The following is a 16157-nucleotide window of genomic DNA, read 5'->3' on the forward strand; positions in this document are numbered from 1 at the left end:
CAGAATAGGGCTCTAGTCTAGAACTTTCTTTCTGTTTCATGTGGGTTTATTGTAGGATTTGTCATTTAGCTAATTTGGACTTAGTTGGAGGACACAGAATTGGCCCCCCATGACAGGGTCCTATCTTATTGGTTACTTGTAAGGACAGGGCTACATGATCCGATCAACATTCCTTGGCAAAAGCAGGGATAGAACATTTAGCGTGCTGCCGGAGGCCCTGTGGCTGCTCTGGTGGACCACAAGCTACGGGTCAAAATTCCTGTATAATTGTTTTTCCTGCAGATTCTGATATAAACCATTGGGGTGTAGAGATCAAAGTCACAAGCTTTGAAGTTAGATGGACAGGACTGGCCACCTACCTCCACCACTTCCTAGCTGTGTGATCTTAGTCAAATTATATAAGCTCTCTCAACCTTGGTTGTCTGTAGCTCTAAACTGCCTGGCGACCCCCTTTAGCTGGGTTGTTGTGAGGAAGGGAATTCTTATAAGAAAAGCACTCAGCGTCCAGCACATGATGGCAGTTCTGTGGGAGAGTAACTGTTACCTGGAAAGCCAGGTAGCCTTCCCCTCATCTTTCTGTCTGAGGGATGACCTCTGCCTCAACTTAGGGTTTGCATGATGAGAAGTACCTCCATTGAGGATCCATGGTTTGGGTGTCCCACAGGCACAAAATAAGATTGATTATATATTATAGATTATTTCCCTTAAAGTCCCTTCCACCTCTGTTGGCTTTCTGTTTTTACACACCTTAAGGACGCAGGATTCTCTTGTATTGGGGTATCAGAGCTATAGACTATAAGACACAATGGACACATCACAAGACACCGTGGGGCTACATCTCTGGGGAGGAAAACCCTCCTCCTAGCCTACAAAGGTCCTCGTCAACCCCTAGAGGCAGCCAGGAGGATGGAGCCATGAGTGGGAGGTGAGGCAGGTGAGGGGTCTGAGCCCTGGGTTCTGCCCCTTCCCACCCTCAGGGCAGAAAAGCAGACAATCAGACCTCAGCTCCCCTAGAGGGTGGCTCCAGCTGTTCCCTGCTCCTTCAGCTGCAGCCTCAGCCATGCCCACTAGGGTGGAAATCGGTAAACCCTTGCATACTCGCGTCCTCAGAGCCGGTTCAAGGTTGGCTCAGGTGCCCAAATCTGGATTGACCGCTGTACAAATTAGACAAACTGACTTTACATCAGGCAGGATGGTATGGGTGAGAGGCCAGGGAGGGCAGAGCCTTTGGGAATAGACTGATGTCAGTTGGAGTCCTAGCTCCATCACTGTGTGACCCTGGGGGCTACTTCACCGCCCCTGGGTCTTCCAAGTCATCATTTGTAAGCACCGTTGTGATGCTGACTACAGAGAGCTTCTAGGAAGATTCCATGATCACATGTATATAAAGCAGTCAGCACAGAGCCTGGCACAAAGCTGGCACTTCATAAATACTCACTGAGAGAAGGATGTCCAACCCTGACCTTCACAGGAGATGGTCTTGGCTCTAGAAGGCTCCCCTACTACAGGTGGATGGACCATGGCTCGGGCTTTCTCCAGTGGACCTTTGATGGAACCCCGGTGGAGGGGGGTGTCTCCTGTCCCACTGCCATAGCCCTTCCAAGCACTCATTTACTTAGAGGCCATCTGGACAGGTGCATAGAGAGCCCAGCAAAGACAGAGGTAGATGGGGACAGAGGGTGAGGTGTGGATGAGAAGTAGAGGAAGAGGAGGGCAGGGAGAGGCAATGAGGGTGGGGGTGGGGAGAGAGGAGCTGGCTGGAGGAGAGAGCTCCCAGCCAGTCCAGTCTTCCTGCAGCCGGGTTCCCATGACCTGGATCCATGCAGCACCTTCTCATCCCACGGGCCTCCTCAGTCTCTTTGCACGGAAGGGGCTGCTCATTTTTTTTTTTTTTTTTAAATTATTTTTGGCTGTGCTGGGTCTGCGTTCCTGTGAGGGCTTTCTCTAGTTGCAGCAAGTGGGGGCTACTCTTCGTTGCAATGTGAGGGTTTCTCATTGCTGTGGCTTCTCTTGTTGCGGAGCCTGGGCTCTAGAGCGCAGGCTCAGTAGCTGTGGCACATGGGCTTAGTTGCTCCGTGGCATGCGGGCTTGTCTTGGACCAGGGATCGAACCCTTGTCCTCTGCACTGGCAGGCAGATTCTTAGCCTCTGGACCTCCAGGGAAGTCTAGGGCTGCTTGTTTTTGCAGTGGCCAGTTTTCAATTGGTCAGGGTCAGCTTGGGCCTGTGGGAATCACGAACGCCCTCTTCACTGCCGTTCCCCAGATTCAGGATAGCAGTCTCATTAGAGATTGAGAAGAGAGATAAAGATTCATCTGATTTCTCCTCAAAAGTGGCAACACCAAAGCCTGGGCAGGATGTAAGAATGAATGTCTCCAGACCTAGTGTGTACCAGGCACTGTAGGTACATCATCTCATGATCTATGAGATCATCTAAGATCTATGGGTTCTGAGACATTAGGTGACCTGCCCAAGACTGCACAGCCAGTTAGTAGCAACAGGTGGGATTTGAATACAAATCCACTGCACTCAGTGGGAAAGACTTTAAGCTCGAGCTTAAAACTAGGGTATTGTATTTGAAAACATTGCTCTGAGAAGGGGCTCATAGGTTTCATTATTCTGCCAAAGATGTCCCCATCACCCCATTGTTCCAGCTCCTGCCCCAAATGCTGAGACTGTCATGGGAAAACAGACATGGCCTGTCCTAGTGGGCCGAGCAAACGACTGGGCAGCAAATGGAGTAGCGTGGCACACAGTCAGGACCCAGGCTGGAGAGTGCTGACCTAGAATCTGGTAAATGCAGGCTGGAGTCCCAAGAAGGAATGGAAGTCCTGAGAGCCCGAGGCAGAGTCACCTGTATTTCGCCTCCAGCTCCATGCCTGGCAGATAGTAGGTTTTCAATAATTGTGTATCAAGCCAAGCTGAGTCTTTTTAAAAACTATTTATTTATTTTTGGCTGCCCTGGGTCTTGGTTGCTGTGCACGAGCTTTCACTAATTACAGAGAGCTGGGGCTACTCTTTGTTGGGGTGCATGGACTTCTCATTGCAGCGGCTTCTCTTGTTGCAGAGCATGGGCTCTAGGGCATGTGGGCTTCAGTAGTTGCGGTGCATGGACTCTAGAGCTCGGGCTCAGTAATTGTGGCGCACAGGCTTGTAGTCTGTTGGCATGTGGAATCTCCCTGGACCAGGGATCGAACCCATGTACCCTGCATTGGCAGGTGGATTCTTAACCACTGTACTACCAAGGAAGTCCCAAGCTGAGTCCTGATCTACAGGTTTGGAAGTCTAGCAGGCTGGACTATGGATTTCCCCTTTTGTATATATGTGTGTGTGCTTGTTAGTTGCTTAGTCGTGTCTGACTCTGTGTGACCCCATGGACTGTAGCCCACCAGGCTTCTCTATCCATGGGATTCTTCAAGCAAGAATACTGGATGGATTTCCAGGCCCTCCTCCAGGGGATCTTCCTGACCCAGGGGTTGAACCTGGGTTTCCTGCATTGCAGGCGGACTCTTTTCCATCTGAGACACTGGGGACACACTTTTCGGGGCCAAGTGCACACAGAGGAATAGAAATGCTGGTGACAAATACACGTGCAGTCTCTGACAGGTTACAGAGCCCTCGTTCCTTGTAATCTCAGGATCTTGACAGAAGGTGAAGGCAAATATTTGTATTATTTCCAATTTATGGGTGAAGCAACTGAGCACCAGAGAATGACTAGCTGCAGGTTTGCAAAGCGTGCATTTGAAGTCAGCCTCTCAGGTTCCAAATTCTGTGGAGTGAGCGACAGAGCAACGGTTGTCTTGTCTGGAGCAGGGAGGCCCCTGGAGGCTGGTGAGATTAGAGTGCAGTGTCGGGTGGGGGGGCGGTGGTGACCCAGGAGGCCCTGGGACACTGGTTCAGCTTCTCGGGGAAGAGAGTGTGCCCTCCGAATGACTTCTGTAGGTGTGTTTGTGACATGTTCAGCAGGTGCAAGAAGGATGGGCCAGTGCCAAAGGCCAAGCCCAGAGATGTTTCAGATTTTTCCCTTTATGCCCCTGCAACCAAGCCCTGCTTTCCAGCACATATAAGAGACCCAGACTGGTGCTGCTGCAGTCAGTGACCTGGCCCCTCTTGCTTCTCCCTGACAACTCTGAGCTTGCTCGTCTCTCTCCAGTCATGATCGCCAGACAGCAGTATGTGCGAGGCGGGCCCCGTGGCTTTAGCTGCGGCTCGGCCATCGTAGGTGGGGTCAAGAAGGCTGCTTTCAGCTCGGCCTCCATGTCCGGGGGTGCAGGCCGCTGCTCCTCTGGGGGCTTCGGCAGCAGAAGCCTCTACAACCTTGGGGGGAACAAGAGCATCTCCATCAGCATGGCCGGGTGCCGGCAGGGTGCCGGCTTCGGGGCTGCAGGTGGCTTTGGGGCTGCTGGAGGTTTTGGCTCTGGTTTCGGCGCTGGTGGCTTTGGCAGTGGATTCGGGGGCTCCTTCGGTGGACGAGGTGGTGCTGGCTTCCCGGTCTGCCCTGCTGGAGGGATTCAGGAAGTCACCATCAACCAGAGCCTGCTGACCCCACTCCACGTGGAGATTGACCCTGAGATCCAGAAGGTCCGGACTGAGGAGCGTGAGCAGATCAAGCTCCTTAACAACAAGTTTGCCTCCTTCATCGACAAGGTGAGCGGCCCCTTGGTCAGATAAGGTGGTAGAAGCCAGGGCTTCTGAGTCCCAGCATCTCATATCTAATCCTGCTGCAGACTTAGGAAACCTGTGGATTTCTCTGGGCCTCTGTTTCCTACCTGGTTAAGGAGAACCGTTACTCTTTCTCTTTTATCCTGTGGCTGGTGGGAAAACAGGCTGCTCAAAGCAGTTCAATGTTTGAATTTCCCTGAGGTTGCTATGTGCTTCTGGGCAAATCATTCAACTTTTCTGGGCCCAGTCACCCCAGCTATAAAACGGGTACATCGTTTCTCTGCTTTTTCTCTAGATTTTGGTTTCAGAAATAACATGTTTAATAATATAGTTCATTCATTCTAGCTAATACGATTGCTTAACTACTGGCACTTCCGATTTTGGGGCAGAAGAAAACCAGGCTGCTTTCTCAAATGAGAGAGGGACTGACTCCAGTGGCAGATTCCAGGGCCCATGAGGACCTCAGAAGGTCATCGTGTTCATCCTCCTGACTGGGCAAAATTGCTCATTTTGGGGTCTTTTTGAAGAGGGAGTGGGCTGAATCTCTCCTTTTTTTTTTTTTGTAGTCTACTTTCCTTCTCCTTGCAAGGTCTAGAGGTTCAAGACTTTTGCGCTGTATGCCATGTTTATGTGTGATGGATAATAGTAGACAGATTAGTTCCACAGAGTCATTAATTCCAAGACGAATGACCGAATGGGTGGGTGAGCACATTTGGCCCAGGGTGCCCTGGTTCTCTGTGCAATGAAGTCTCAGTTCTCTTAGATGAATGGGGCAAGAATGAACGATCTTGGCGTAGATTGAATGGGAATATTTGTTCTTGCTAGCTTGAAGAAATCCCTAGTAGCTTAAAAGGGCTTCACTATGACTCTAGGACCTACAGGTGCAAAAGTAAGACTGACGGTTGGGTGCTTACTTGTCTTATCTCCCATCATCGGTTTAAGTTCAAATCATGATCAGTCACCCTTATCTGCTTTCTTTTCTATTCTGAGGCACATAAAGTGGAAATGTCATGCTACACCTTGGTTTACCTGGCTAGATCTCTTCCTAGAGGGAAAGTTCAGGGAAGTTCCCTTGCAGGACTGAGTCTATGAGACTCAGAATATGTCTAGTGCTGGATCTTAGACATTTTATATTCCATTCTGCACAGGTTCACAGGGACACACGAGGTCCATTTATAAGAAAGCTTGTTTAAAAACATCTTCAGTGAGTTTATGATTCCTTTGCCTTGGGTGAGGTCACACTGAGTGCAATAGCCCCTAGGCTCTGGTTGTATTTCCTGAATTTGTTTTATTATTTCATAGAAGTTCAATGTTCTTCTCAGCAATTCTTCCCAGGCCTTCTGGACCCCTGTGGTCCAGTTGTTCTTGCTGCACAGTCAGGCCCCGATGCGTGGGCTCTGCTCTGTTCTTCCCAACACATGTGGCCCACTTGCTTCCGTGGAGGGGGGTTGCCATACTGACTCCAGCAGATGGTGCCTGAAGTTGTAAGGTGGTGGCCTTACTCTGAAGGCTCTTGGGCTTCCAGGTTGGCTTGGGTTGACTGGGTTGGTGTGGTCCAGCCCTCCTGCCAGAGTTTCAGGCTCTCATCAGTTGGTTGGTGCCTTTGTTAAATACAGGTGCGGTTCTTAGAGCAGCAGAACAAGGTGCTAGAGACCAAGTGGAAACTCCTCCAGCAGCAGACGACTACCACATCTGTCAAAAACCTTGAGCCCTTCTTTGAGGCCTACATCAATGCCCTGAGGAAGCAGGTGGATTCCTTAGCCAACGACAAAGGACGCCTGCAGTCTGAGCTGAAGATCATGCAGGACAGCGTGGAGGACTATAAGACCAAGTATGTAGGGAGCGAATGCCGTCCAGCAAATCTGACTGTGCCCCGGCCAGGGGCTCCTCTTCAGTCATTTAGATTCCCAGGCTCAGAAGAGACCCTGAAGAGTCAGGGATGACCTCCAGTCTGTTCTGCATCTACATGGTCACTTTTTAAAATAGGATGTCATCAGCTCTAAGTTGCCCCAAACAGAAAATGAGTGATAGGTCCAGGGAGCTGGGCGTGGCATATACCAAACAGATGGAAAGTAACACAGCAGGCTGAGGAGAATACAGGCTGTAAGGAGAGATGGACCTGCTTGGCATACTGATTCTTCCACTTACGAAGCTGTGTGATCTTGGCCGGCTTGCTTAACCTCTCTGAATCTTAGTTTTCTTCATCTTTATTATTATTATTTATTGGCAGCACTGTGCAGACTGTGGGATCTTAGTTCCCTGACCTAGGATCAAACTCATGCCCCCCTGCAGAGGGAGTGCAGAGTCTTAACCAGTGGACCACCAAGGAGGTCCTTCTTCATCTTTAAAATGGGAATAATAGTTCCACCTTATAGGTTGAGAGAATTAAATGACATTAAATGAGGTAGAGAAAGCAGGTAGCATAGTGCTGGGCGTACAATGATCATTGAATGCATAGTAGCTTTTAGTATGCTCATTATGGGATGAAACAGAAAAATACCAGCTCCCTCTCTCAATTCACTCTCATACCAAAGAAAAAGAACTGGAGCATTGGCAACTCTCCTAAGAATTTAGTCCACCTAATAGCCAAAGGACAGCTCTTCTACTGAAATAAAATCAACCAGATCATGCTTGTTCTCCTCCTCACACCTTATCTCTCGCAAACAGTCTTTTTAAATTTTGTTTTTCACTCCTCTGAATAAACTAGAATCTAGACTGTTATCTCAAACAAGGTCATTACTCAGCAAATGTAAATGAAATTAATATCTGCATGAACGTGGGGAAATGTAGCCAATTAGATGGATTTTTTTCCAATAGATGTTTGAAAACCAGCAGGAAAGAGTGAGAAACACTAGCTCCCTGTGGAGCTATTGTCTTTTCTTCCTCATCTTCCCACTCCCAGGTATGAAGATGAAATCAACAAACGCACAGCTGCTGAAAATGACTTTGTGGTCCTCAAGAAGGTGAGGGTTGAAGGAGGGTAGGGATGTGCTCCCAATTCCCTCAGGAGTGGTCTTTGGCTTGAATCACGGGTTTGGTTCATCCTGACCTTCTCCCCCACCCCCCGCTCCACCCTTCCTTAGTACTATCCAGATCTCACTGAATTAGGAATTAAGGCTGTGAAAAAAGCCCATACGGATAATTAACTTCCATGTCTGCAGGTGGCTTTAGGGGCAGAACAGGCCAAATAAGGTGAGGCCCTTACCACCTCACCTGGTGCTACCTGTGTGTCACATAATGCCCCCTGCCCCTCATTGGAATGCTTGTACCTTATCTCTTATCCTCCCTTCTCCTCTGCAGGACGTGGATGCTGCCTACATGAACAAGGTGGAGCTGGAGGCCAAGGTGGATGCCCTGAACGATGAGATCAACTTCCTGAGAGTCCTCTATGCTGCGGTGAGGACTCCATCTTCAACCCCCTCCATTTAGGGAAGGCCTCCACCTGTGAGGCTGCTGGTTGGAATTGACAGTCCTTTGAAAGGACTCCAACTCCCTTACTTCAGGGCCATGAGCTCTCAGCAAGATCATGGATAGAAAGGATTGAAGTGACAGATTCAACTGAAACCGAGAGATTCTCTAAACCAGAGGTTGTCTTAGAGGATTAGATCTGAAGTTTGCACGGGATAGAAGTGATTGCTGTCTATCATTTCTCCAATGAGAAAGATCATTATCTTCCCTTCCATGCCAATATACTTGAGCCTCCTGACCTGGAGTGACTTGTGGTCCTCAGGGAGCAGGGAAGACTACAGGCATTGCTCTTCTGTCCTGAGATGTCACCAGCCACTTGATTTCTACATAGAAATTTACCCCTCCTCCTCTTCTGTATACTTGGGAATGCCAAGTCAGCTCCCATCTGAGCCTGTGGCATGGCCATTTCCATGATGATGGTGGGTCTCTGGTGTCAGAGATTAGGGAAGACCCTCCAGTAGGCCTGATATGAGACATTTTCCCTGCAGGAGCTGTCCCAGATGCAGACCCAGGTCAGCGACACATCCGTGGTTCTCTCCATGGACAACAACCGCAATCTGGACCTGGACAGCATCATTGCTGAGGTCCGGGCCCAGTATGAGGAGATCGCCCAGAGGAGCAAGGCTGAGGCTGAGGCCCTGTACCAGATCAAGGTGAGTGCTGGGGGTCTTTCTGGAGTTGGTGGCTTCTGGGGCTCTGCTTTTGATGTCTGTGAGCAAGCCATCATCAGCTCGAGCCCAAGAGAAGTCAGAGGTAAACTGATTCTTCTGGGCGTCACTGATCCTGGTCTGCCTGGAGATTATGTGACATTTTGTATTACCCCTGCCACCTGTGGCTATTCTTGCTGAGTTCATTGGAGGATAGACCTCACCCAAACAACCCTGACCCTTGCTTCCCTGGGTCTCAGGTCCAGCAGCTTCAGACCTCAGTGGACCAACATGGAGACAGCCTGAGGAACACCAAGAATGAGATTTCAGAGCTTAACAGGTTGATCCAGAGGCTGCGGGCTGAGATCGAGAACGTCAAGAAGCAGGTAGGTGTCACCTCTACCTGAGAGCCTCACTACAGGGCCAGGGGCCCAAGATGTGTCTCAGAGTAGACAAGCAGACAAGGCATGAGGCTGGAAGACTTTGAGCTGGTCTGCAGGGGATTTGTAGCTCTTTGCACAAGGAAATGGCAATCCACTCCAGTATTCTTGCCTGGGAAATCCCATGGACAGAGGAGCTGGTGGGCTATAGTCCATGGGGTAGCAAAGAGTTGGACACGACTTAGTTACTGAAAACGGACAAGTCATACCCAAATCTTTTCAGCAGTAACCTAGTTAACATAATATGACACCTCAGTAAATAAGGTTTCTTGGCTCTTTTTCATTGTTTGTTTTATTTTGTTGAATTGGTGGACTCTAGCAGGAGTGAATAAAATGCATGAGTCAGGGAAGGTGGGGAGGACAGACAGAATCCTAACATCCTAAGCCAAGTAAAGTGGCTACAGGAGAGGGGACAGATTTCGAGGTCTTGACAACAGGCCCTAATGATTGACTGCCTGTCCCTTGCCATTGTCTTCAGTGCCAGACTCTGCAGGGATCCGTGGCCGACGCAGAGCAGCGTGGGGAGGTGGCCCTAAAGGATGCCTACAGCAAGCGCACGGAGCTAGAGGCCGCCCTGCAGAAGGCCAAGGAGGAGCTGGCCCGGGTGCTGCGAGAGTACCAGGAGCTCATGAGCGTCAAGCTGGCCCTGGACATCGAGATTGCCACCTACCGCAAGCTGCTGGAGGGCGAGGAGTGCCGGTGAGTGGGGAAGGCAGGGTGGGAACAGGGGAAACGGAGAGGGTCCAGAGCCATGACCAGTCCAGGGCGCCTCTGCTGCACCGCTTGCTTCAGTGCTGGTGTGTTATAAACCGGGATGTTACATGCAGGTTCACATTCAGGCCTCAATTCAGCTTAACAAGGGGGAGGGTGCTTGCCACCGGCTTGTTGAATGAAGCGTGGCTCCAGGCTTGCTGAGGTTCACTGCTCTTTCTCTCCCCTACAGAATGTCTGGAGAATGCCAGAGTGCTGTGAGCATCTGTAAGTACTGTCTGCTCCCTACTGTGGCTGTTTGTTCGCCCTGGTTTGGGGTGAGATTCCCAGTAACAGTGCTGATGGAGTTACCTTGTTCTTGCCTTTTTCCCGCAGCTGTGGTTGGTGGAGCTGCCAGCGCAGGAGGCCTCGGTGGAGCATTAGGAGGCAGCTCTGGATTTGGCCTGGGCTCTGGCTCCTGCGCAGTTGGCCTCGGTGGAGGGTTAGGAGGCAGCTCCGGATTTGGCCTGGGTTCTGGCTCTGGAAGTGGCTTTGGATTTGGTGGTGGCATCGGCTGCAGTTCCAGTGGCAAGATCATCTCTACCACCACCGTGTCCAAGAAATCCTTCCGATAAAGGAGACGGGGGCCCTGCAGCCCTCTGCGGCCAGCCTGCCCAGCCCTGGTGTCTCTGCTTCCTTCACCTCTACCTCCACTCTCCTTTCCTGGGGCTCATCTTACCAGTGTCACCTCAGTGCCAGGACATGGACTCTGCCCTCTTAGAGTTTGGTAGCTTCTTCCCATTTGGGCTTGTGATCCAGCTGGAATGGGAGAGGTGTCGGCTGACTCTTTACCTCCCATCGACAGAGGAGAATCCAACCAGGTGCCTCATCTCCAGGATTATCAGGGTCATGTGTCCCCTCCCAGCCCAACGCTGCCTCCTACCAGATCCTGCATCTCACTCTACATCAGGACCAAACTCCTCCATCACCGGGCAGCAACCGACCCTGCAAGCTTGGGACAAGAACCCCTGAGTACCCTGTCCACTCTTCTCCTTCCCTTTATCCATCTTCGGGTGAATCTTCAATAAAACACCTTTGTCATTCATCTCTGAGCAGTTGTGTTGTTCCTTGGGAGAAGTCCCCAGAATTCTGGTAAAAGGGAAAGAGGCTGGGGCCCAAGGGATCTGTCAGTCCCTATTAAGGTCATCTGCCCAGATTATTGGGAGAGAAGTGCGGTGTGTGAAGCCTGAAGGCTGCCTTCAGAATAGGAGCACAGACTCAAAACAGCCAACAGTTGTACAGAGACCGCTCATTGCAGGCAAGCAGGGCAGTACCATTTCAGTGCTGAGACTCAGGCATCTGGAGGGAAGGGCTGCAAGTGTGGAGGCATGGGGCGTAGGGCAGGTATGGGGACAGGCAGTCAGGGGTCTCCACTGAATACAGAACAAGAGGTTATGGCGCTTATGGAGAGTTCATGCTTAGTGTCTAGCAAGGCCTCCTTGTCTTCATGGAACTCCAGGCACCGGCTCTCCCTCCAGGTCAGCAAGGCTTTCAGGAACTTGTTGGCACAATCAACAAGGTCACGGTTGTCGGATGGAGCAGTGAAAACACGTTGCTCTAATAGAGCTCTCATGCCGAGCTCACTTGCCCCTGTCCTCAGGTGACTCTGTCAGGGTTATCTGAATGGCCGTCCCTGTGTGGTGGGAGAGTGGAGGCAGTAGAGGATGCCTGACTGGGGCCAGCCCTGGAGGTTCTGGTTGGACAATCGGAGGTGGGGGTCGGGGTGTACAGCCTTTGGGGACCCTCTGTTCTGGACCGATGCTACCTGGAGCATCACCATCTTCCCTTCTTCAGCAAAGTTCCAGTGTGCGGTCTGACCTGTATCCCTCTTGCTGTGTTTGCAGGTTGCACTCCCCTCCCCGCTCCGCTGTCAGTTGGTGCCTCCCACCCTCCATTGCCAGGGAGTGTCTGCAGACTCCAATCGTTCCACATGGTGCCTCCCACCTTACTGTGTGCAGACGAAGGGCACACGGTTTGCCCAGGCTGGTCTCTGCTCACAGGCAGGCTTAGGGCAGCAGGGCAGAGCAGTGAAGGGCGCACCTCAGGGGCTTGTGCTCCCTGGCGGGGGCCTCCTACCAGAAGCAGCCGCTCCCTGGGCTTGCTGGCTGCTCCTTCACAAGTTAATCTCCGCATTGTCCCGGAGCTCACTCCGTGGGCAGAGCAGGAAGTCTTGGACTTCTTCCCCTCACTGCACCCCTCCCCTGGGTTGGATGCTGAATAGGCCTTTTCCCTGAGCTTCTGGGGTGGAAGGAGGAGTCAAGGATTAAAAGCAGGGGAGGGGCTTCTCAAGTTCACCCCCCAGGAAGCTGCAGGTCACAGTGAGCCACACCAGAAGCTGAAACCCAGAAGCCTGGCAGATTAATGCGGGCGGGAGCACAGGAGTGTCACTGCGGGGCCTCCCAGGCCCTCCTCAGTTGAATTAAACCACTTGCAAAGTTAGATCGTAGAGGAGACATGTACGTGTGTATCTTTGCATAGACAGGTTTGTATTTGTAGGCAAGCAGCTACGCAGATGTGTTTTTAAAATTTATTTAAGAAGACTCCTGTTTAACATAAAAGAGCCCCTTAGGGAGGTGGCTGAGGGAGCTGTGACCCCCTTTGTGGCCCCTTCAGGATTCGGTGCTAGGGCAAAGGGAAGGGTGGGCCGAGAGAAAAAGGTTTCACTTTAGCACCTGCTCCATCTTTTGCTGTGTTGAAGATCGGGACTCAACGGTAGACTCTTTCTCCCATGTTGGTGAGGTGGTGGAAGGGGGCAGGTATGTGAACTGACAGAGGGCGGGACTCTAACCTTTTCTGAGAGGCACCCTTTCTTCTAGGAAGTCTCCTGGGAGCCGTTCCACCCTCTTGGCTCACCCTGCTGGGTCTCCCTTAGGCCTCCTGGGGCCTCCTTCTGATCACACTCCCTTCTCTGCATGCTGTTCCGAGGCCTGCATACTTCCTCTCATCAGACCGGAAGCTTTCTGTCAGAAAATCCACAGTCTGAGGACTTCGGCTGGACAGGCTTCACTGCGGGGCTGTCTCCCTTGGGGAGGACATAGCTTCATGTGACTGCGGGTTCATGAGTATGGGGGTTGTTGGGGAGGCAGACACGCCAAGTTCAGACTTCCCATACTTTCAAGAGAGTGGCAAGAGCAATGATGTATGTGTTAATTGCTCAGTCGTGTCTGACTCTTTGCGACCCTATAGACTGTAGCCCGTCAGACTCCTCTGTCCATGGAATTCTCCAGGCAGGAATATTGGAGTGGGTTGCCATTCCCTTCTCCAGGGGATCTTCCCGACCCAGGATTCGAACCTGGGTCTCCTGGATTGCAGGCAGATTCTTTACCATTTGAGCTACAGGGAAGCAAGAGCAGTGGTAAAAGTAAACAATGAGGCTCTGAAAGCACAGGGGAGAAGCATTCAGTTTTTAAAAAGAAATATTTTATTATTTGGCTGTTCCAGGTCTTAATTTTGGCATGACAACTCTTAGCTGTGGCACATGGACTCCCAGTTGCGGCATGTGTGATCTAGTTCCCCAACTAGGGATTGAACCCATGCCCTTTGCATTGGGAGTGCAGAGTCTCGACCACTGGATCCCCAGGGAAGTCCCAGAAGCATTCACTTTTGCCAAGAGAATCAAAGGAGGCTTCCTGGAGGAGGTGATCCCTGAGATAAATCTTGAAGCCTGAGAAGGAGTCAATCAGGTGAAAGAGTTGTGGACCTGGAGTTGGGGCAAGGGGCTCAGGGAGGTAGGGTGCTCTAGGCGGTAAGAATACTGGAGTAGAGGCAGGGAATCGAGGTGCCATGTAGCGTGTATAAGAACCCACAGTAGCTTGGCATCATACCAGATTAGGAACAGGACGTGGTGGAAGGGAGGCTGGAGAGCAAGGCCCAGGCCAGGCATGGAGAGTGGCTTGGCCCATCATCTGATTTGTGTGGGGCTTTAGCTTTGTGTTCCAAGACTAGGCAAGCTCAGAAAGAGGCTTGTCTGAGACAGCAGGTCTGAAAGAGACAGAGGGAACTCTGGGGAACCTGCCTTCAGGGAGTGGCCTGTAGGCCCAGGACATGCTTTGGACTCCTGTCTGGGAATGGCCACTTCTGCATCTCACTGCCTTTCCACGTGGCTGTCAGGCTGAGTCTTGTGATTCTCTACCTCCTTTCCCAGTCTTGTTCACCAGGAGGAAATGTTCTTTGCTGTCATTCCCTTGTCCTCTATCTCCCCATAGTGATAGTCATTTCTTCAGTATTTTTTGAGCATCTGCTTTATGCTAGAGACTGTAAATCACTGTTCCTAAGTCTCCTTTGATAACTTACACGATATCTCATGGTCACCTTATTTCTTATCATGATCACAGCCTCTGCTCTATGTCCAGCTGGACTCCCTGAAATTCTGCAGTGAAGAGCACAAGAGCCACGCTTTTAAAAAAATCATTGTACTCAAAAATCAATTTAAATTTCCCCTTGACTTTCTCTACCCCAGGTTAAACGATTGCTTAACGTTTTTTCCTCCTCCTCTTTTTTCCTTTTGTTTCAATCAATTTATTTACTAACTTCCCATTTTTGTTTTGAATTTCCCAGCAAGGACAAGATGTGATTTCTGCTATTTACAACTTCTGGCTTGAGGATACACACCAGACTAACAAGATTCAGCACAAGTATGGTGGAGAGCTCCTATCACACAGAGGAATCTTTCATAAATAAAAGGCTCTTCAGGGCGAAACTCGTGTTCAGTTTTTTTTTTTTTAATTAATTTTTATTGGAGTATATTTGCTTTGCATCCAGTTTTACTGCCCTGTTGATTGTCTCGGGAATGTTCTGTCGCTGCTGGCCCTTCAGTTTCCTCTTCCACCAGGAGGTAGAAGTGAGCGACTTAAAAGCAGAAGGCGGGTTTCTGTCTTGAAAGGTAAGGAAAGTGGAGTAGGTCTCATCAGTTCCCCCTTGACCCCTAGAATCCGTCACCTTGTAGCTGACCTTTGCTGAAACCCTTCAACGGCTTCGCCTCTCAGAGTAAAAGCAAGTCTTATCGTGTCAAAGTCACATGTGTGATGGGATTCCACTCCCCGCCCTGCACCCCAGCCCCAGAACTCATCTCTGATGCCTGTCCTCCTGCCTCACTCTGCTTCAGCTCTGCTGGTCCCCCGCTGCTCCGCAACACACTCCTCCCCTGCCTGCCTCAGGGCCTTTGCACATGTGCTTTCCTCTGCCCAGCGCACACTTCACTCAGGTGTCTGCATGTCCTTGCCACCTCACCGCACTCAGCTGTCTGCTCAGACCACTCTCAATGAAATAGCACCCTTCTCATGTCTGCTGCTGATGCTAAGTCGCTTCAGTTGTGTCCGACTCTGTGCGACCCCAGAGATGGCAGCCCACCAGGCTCCCCCGTCCCTGGGATTCTCCAGGCAAGAACACTGGAGTGGGTTGCCATTTCCTTCTCCAATGCATGAAAGTGGAAAGTGAAAGTGAAGTTGCTCAGTCGTGTCCGACTCTTAGCGACCCCATGGACTGCAGCCCACCAGGCTCCTCCGTCCATGGGATTTTCCAGGCAAGAGTACTGGAGTGGGGTGCCATTGCCTCCTCCGCTTCTTATGTCTACCCACTTTTTTTCTGGTGCCTTTATTTTATAGCACTTTTCACAGCCTGGTATAATGTGTACTTACTTCTTTTAGTAAGTAATTCTTTCAGTTGTACTTCTTCCAACATTAGAAAATACTGTTGAATTTCCAGAAACTGTCCTCAGCTGTGTTGGGTCTTAGCTGTGGCCTGTGAGATCTTTGCTGAATCATGTGGGGTTTTTCTCTAGTTGTGGCACGCAGTCTCAGTAGTTTAGTTGGCTTAGTTGCTCTGTGGCATGTGGGATTTTAGTTCCCCGACCAGGGATTGAACCCGTGTCCCCTGCATGGCCAGGTGGGCTCTTAACCTCTGGGCCACCAGGGAAGTCCCTGTATTTACTTCTTTACTGTCTGTTTGTTGCTGGCATGTGAGCTCTAGCAGAGCAGGAACTTCATCACTGCATTCACGGTGCCTGAACACAGTGACTGGAAAGTCGCAAGTGTTCAATAAAGATTCATAGCCCCAGGGCAGGCTGATTGGGGCTGATGCTCTGCATCTGAGAAAGAAGAACATGAAGTCGAAAACATGGAGAAAATGAAGTGCCTGGGTCATCACAGGAGCAGTCAATTTGCTGAATCGACCTATGATTTGTCCAGAGCAACA

General features: G+C 50.7%; 1 protein-coding gene across 1 annotated transcript; it reads left to right on the top strand.

Annotated features, from left to right (window-relative positions):
* The first annotated feature begins 4083 nt into the window (after positions 1-4083).
* On the top strand, positions 4084-11010 carry KRT4 (keratin 4). The gene is made up of 9 exons (XM_019960503.2): positions 4084-4645; positions 6277-6491; positions 7563-7623; positions 7961-8056; positions 8617-8781; positions 9036-9161; positions 9694-9914; positions 10159-10193; positions 10302-11010. The coding sequence occupies exons 1-9, from the start codon at positions 4154-4156 to the stop codon at positions 10538-10540; spliced, it is 1650 nt and encodes a 549-aa protein (XP_019816062.2). The 5' UTR covers positions 4084-4153; the 3' UTR covers positions 10541-11010.
* The last annotated feature ends 5147 nt before the right edge of the window (positions 11011-16157 follow it).

The sequence above is a fragment of the Bos indicus genome, chromosome 5 (assembly GCF_029378745.1).
Source record: "Bos indicus isolate NIAB-ARS_2022 breed Sahiwal x Tharparkar chromosome 5, NIAB-ARS_B.indTharparkar_mat_pri_1.0, whole genome shotgun sequence".
Classification (NCBI taxonomy): Eukaryota; Metazoa; Chordata; class Mammalia; order Artiodactyla; family Bovidae; genus Bos; species Bos indicus.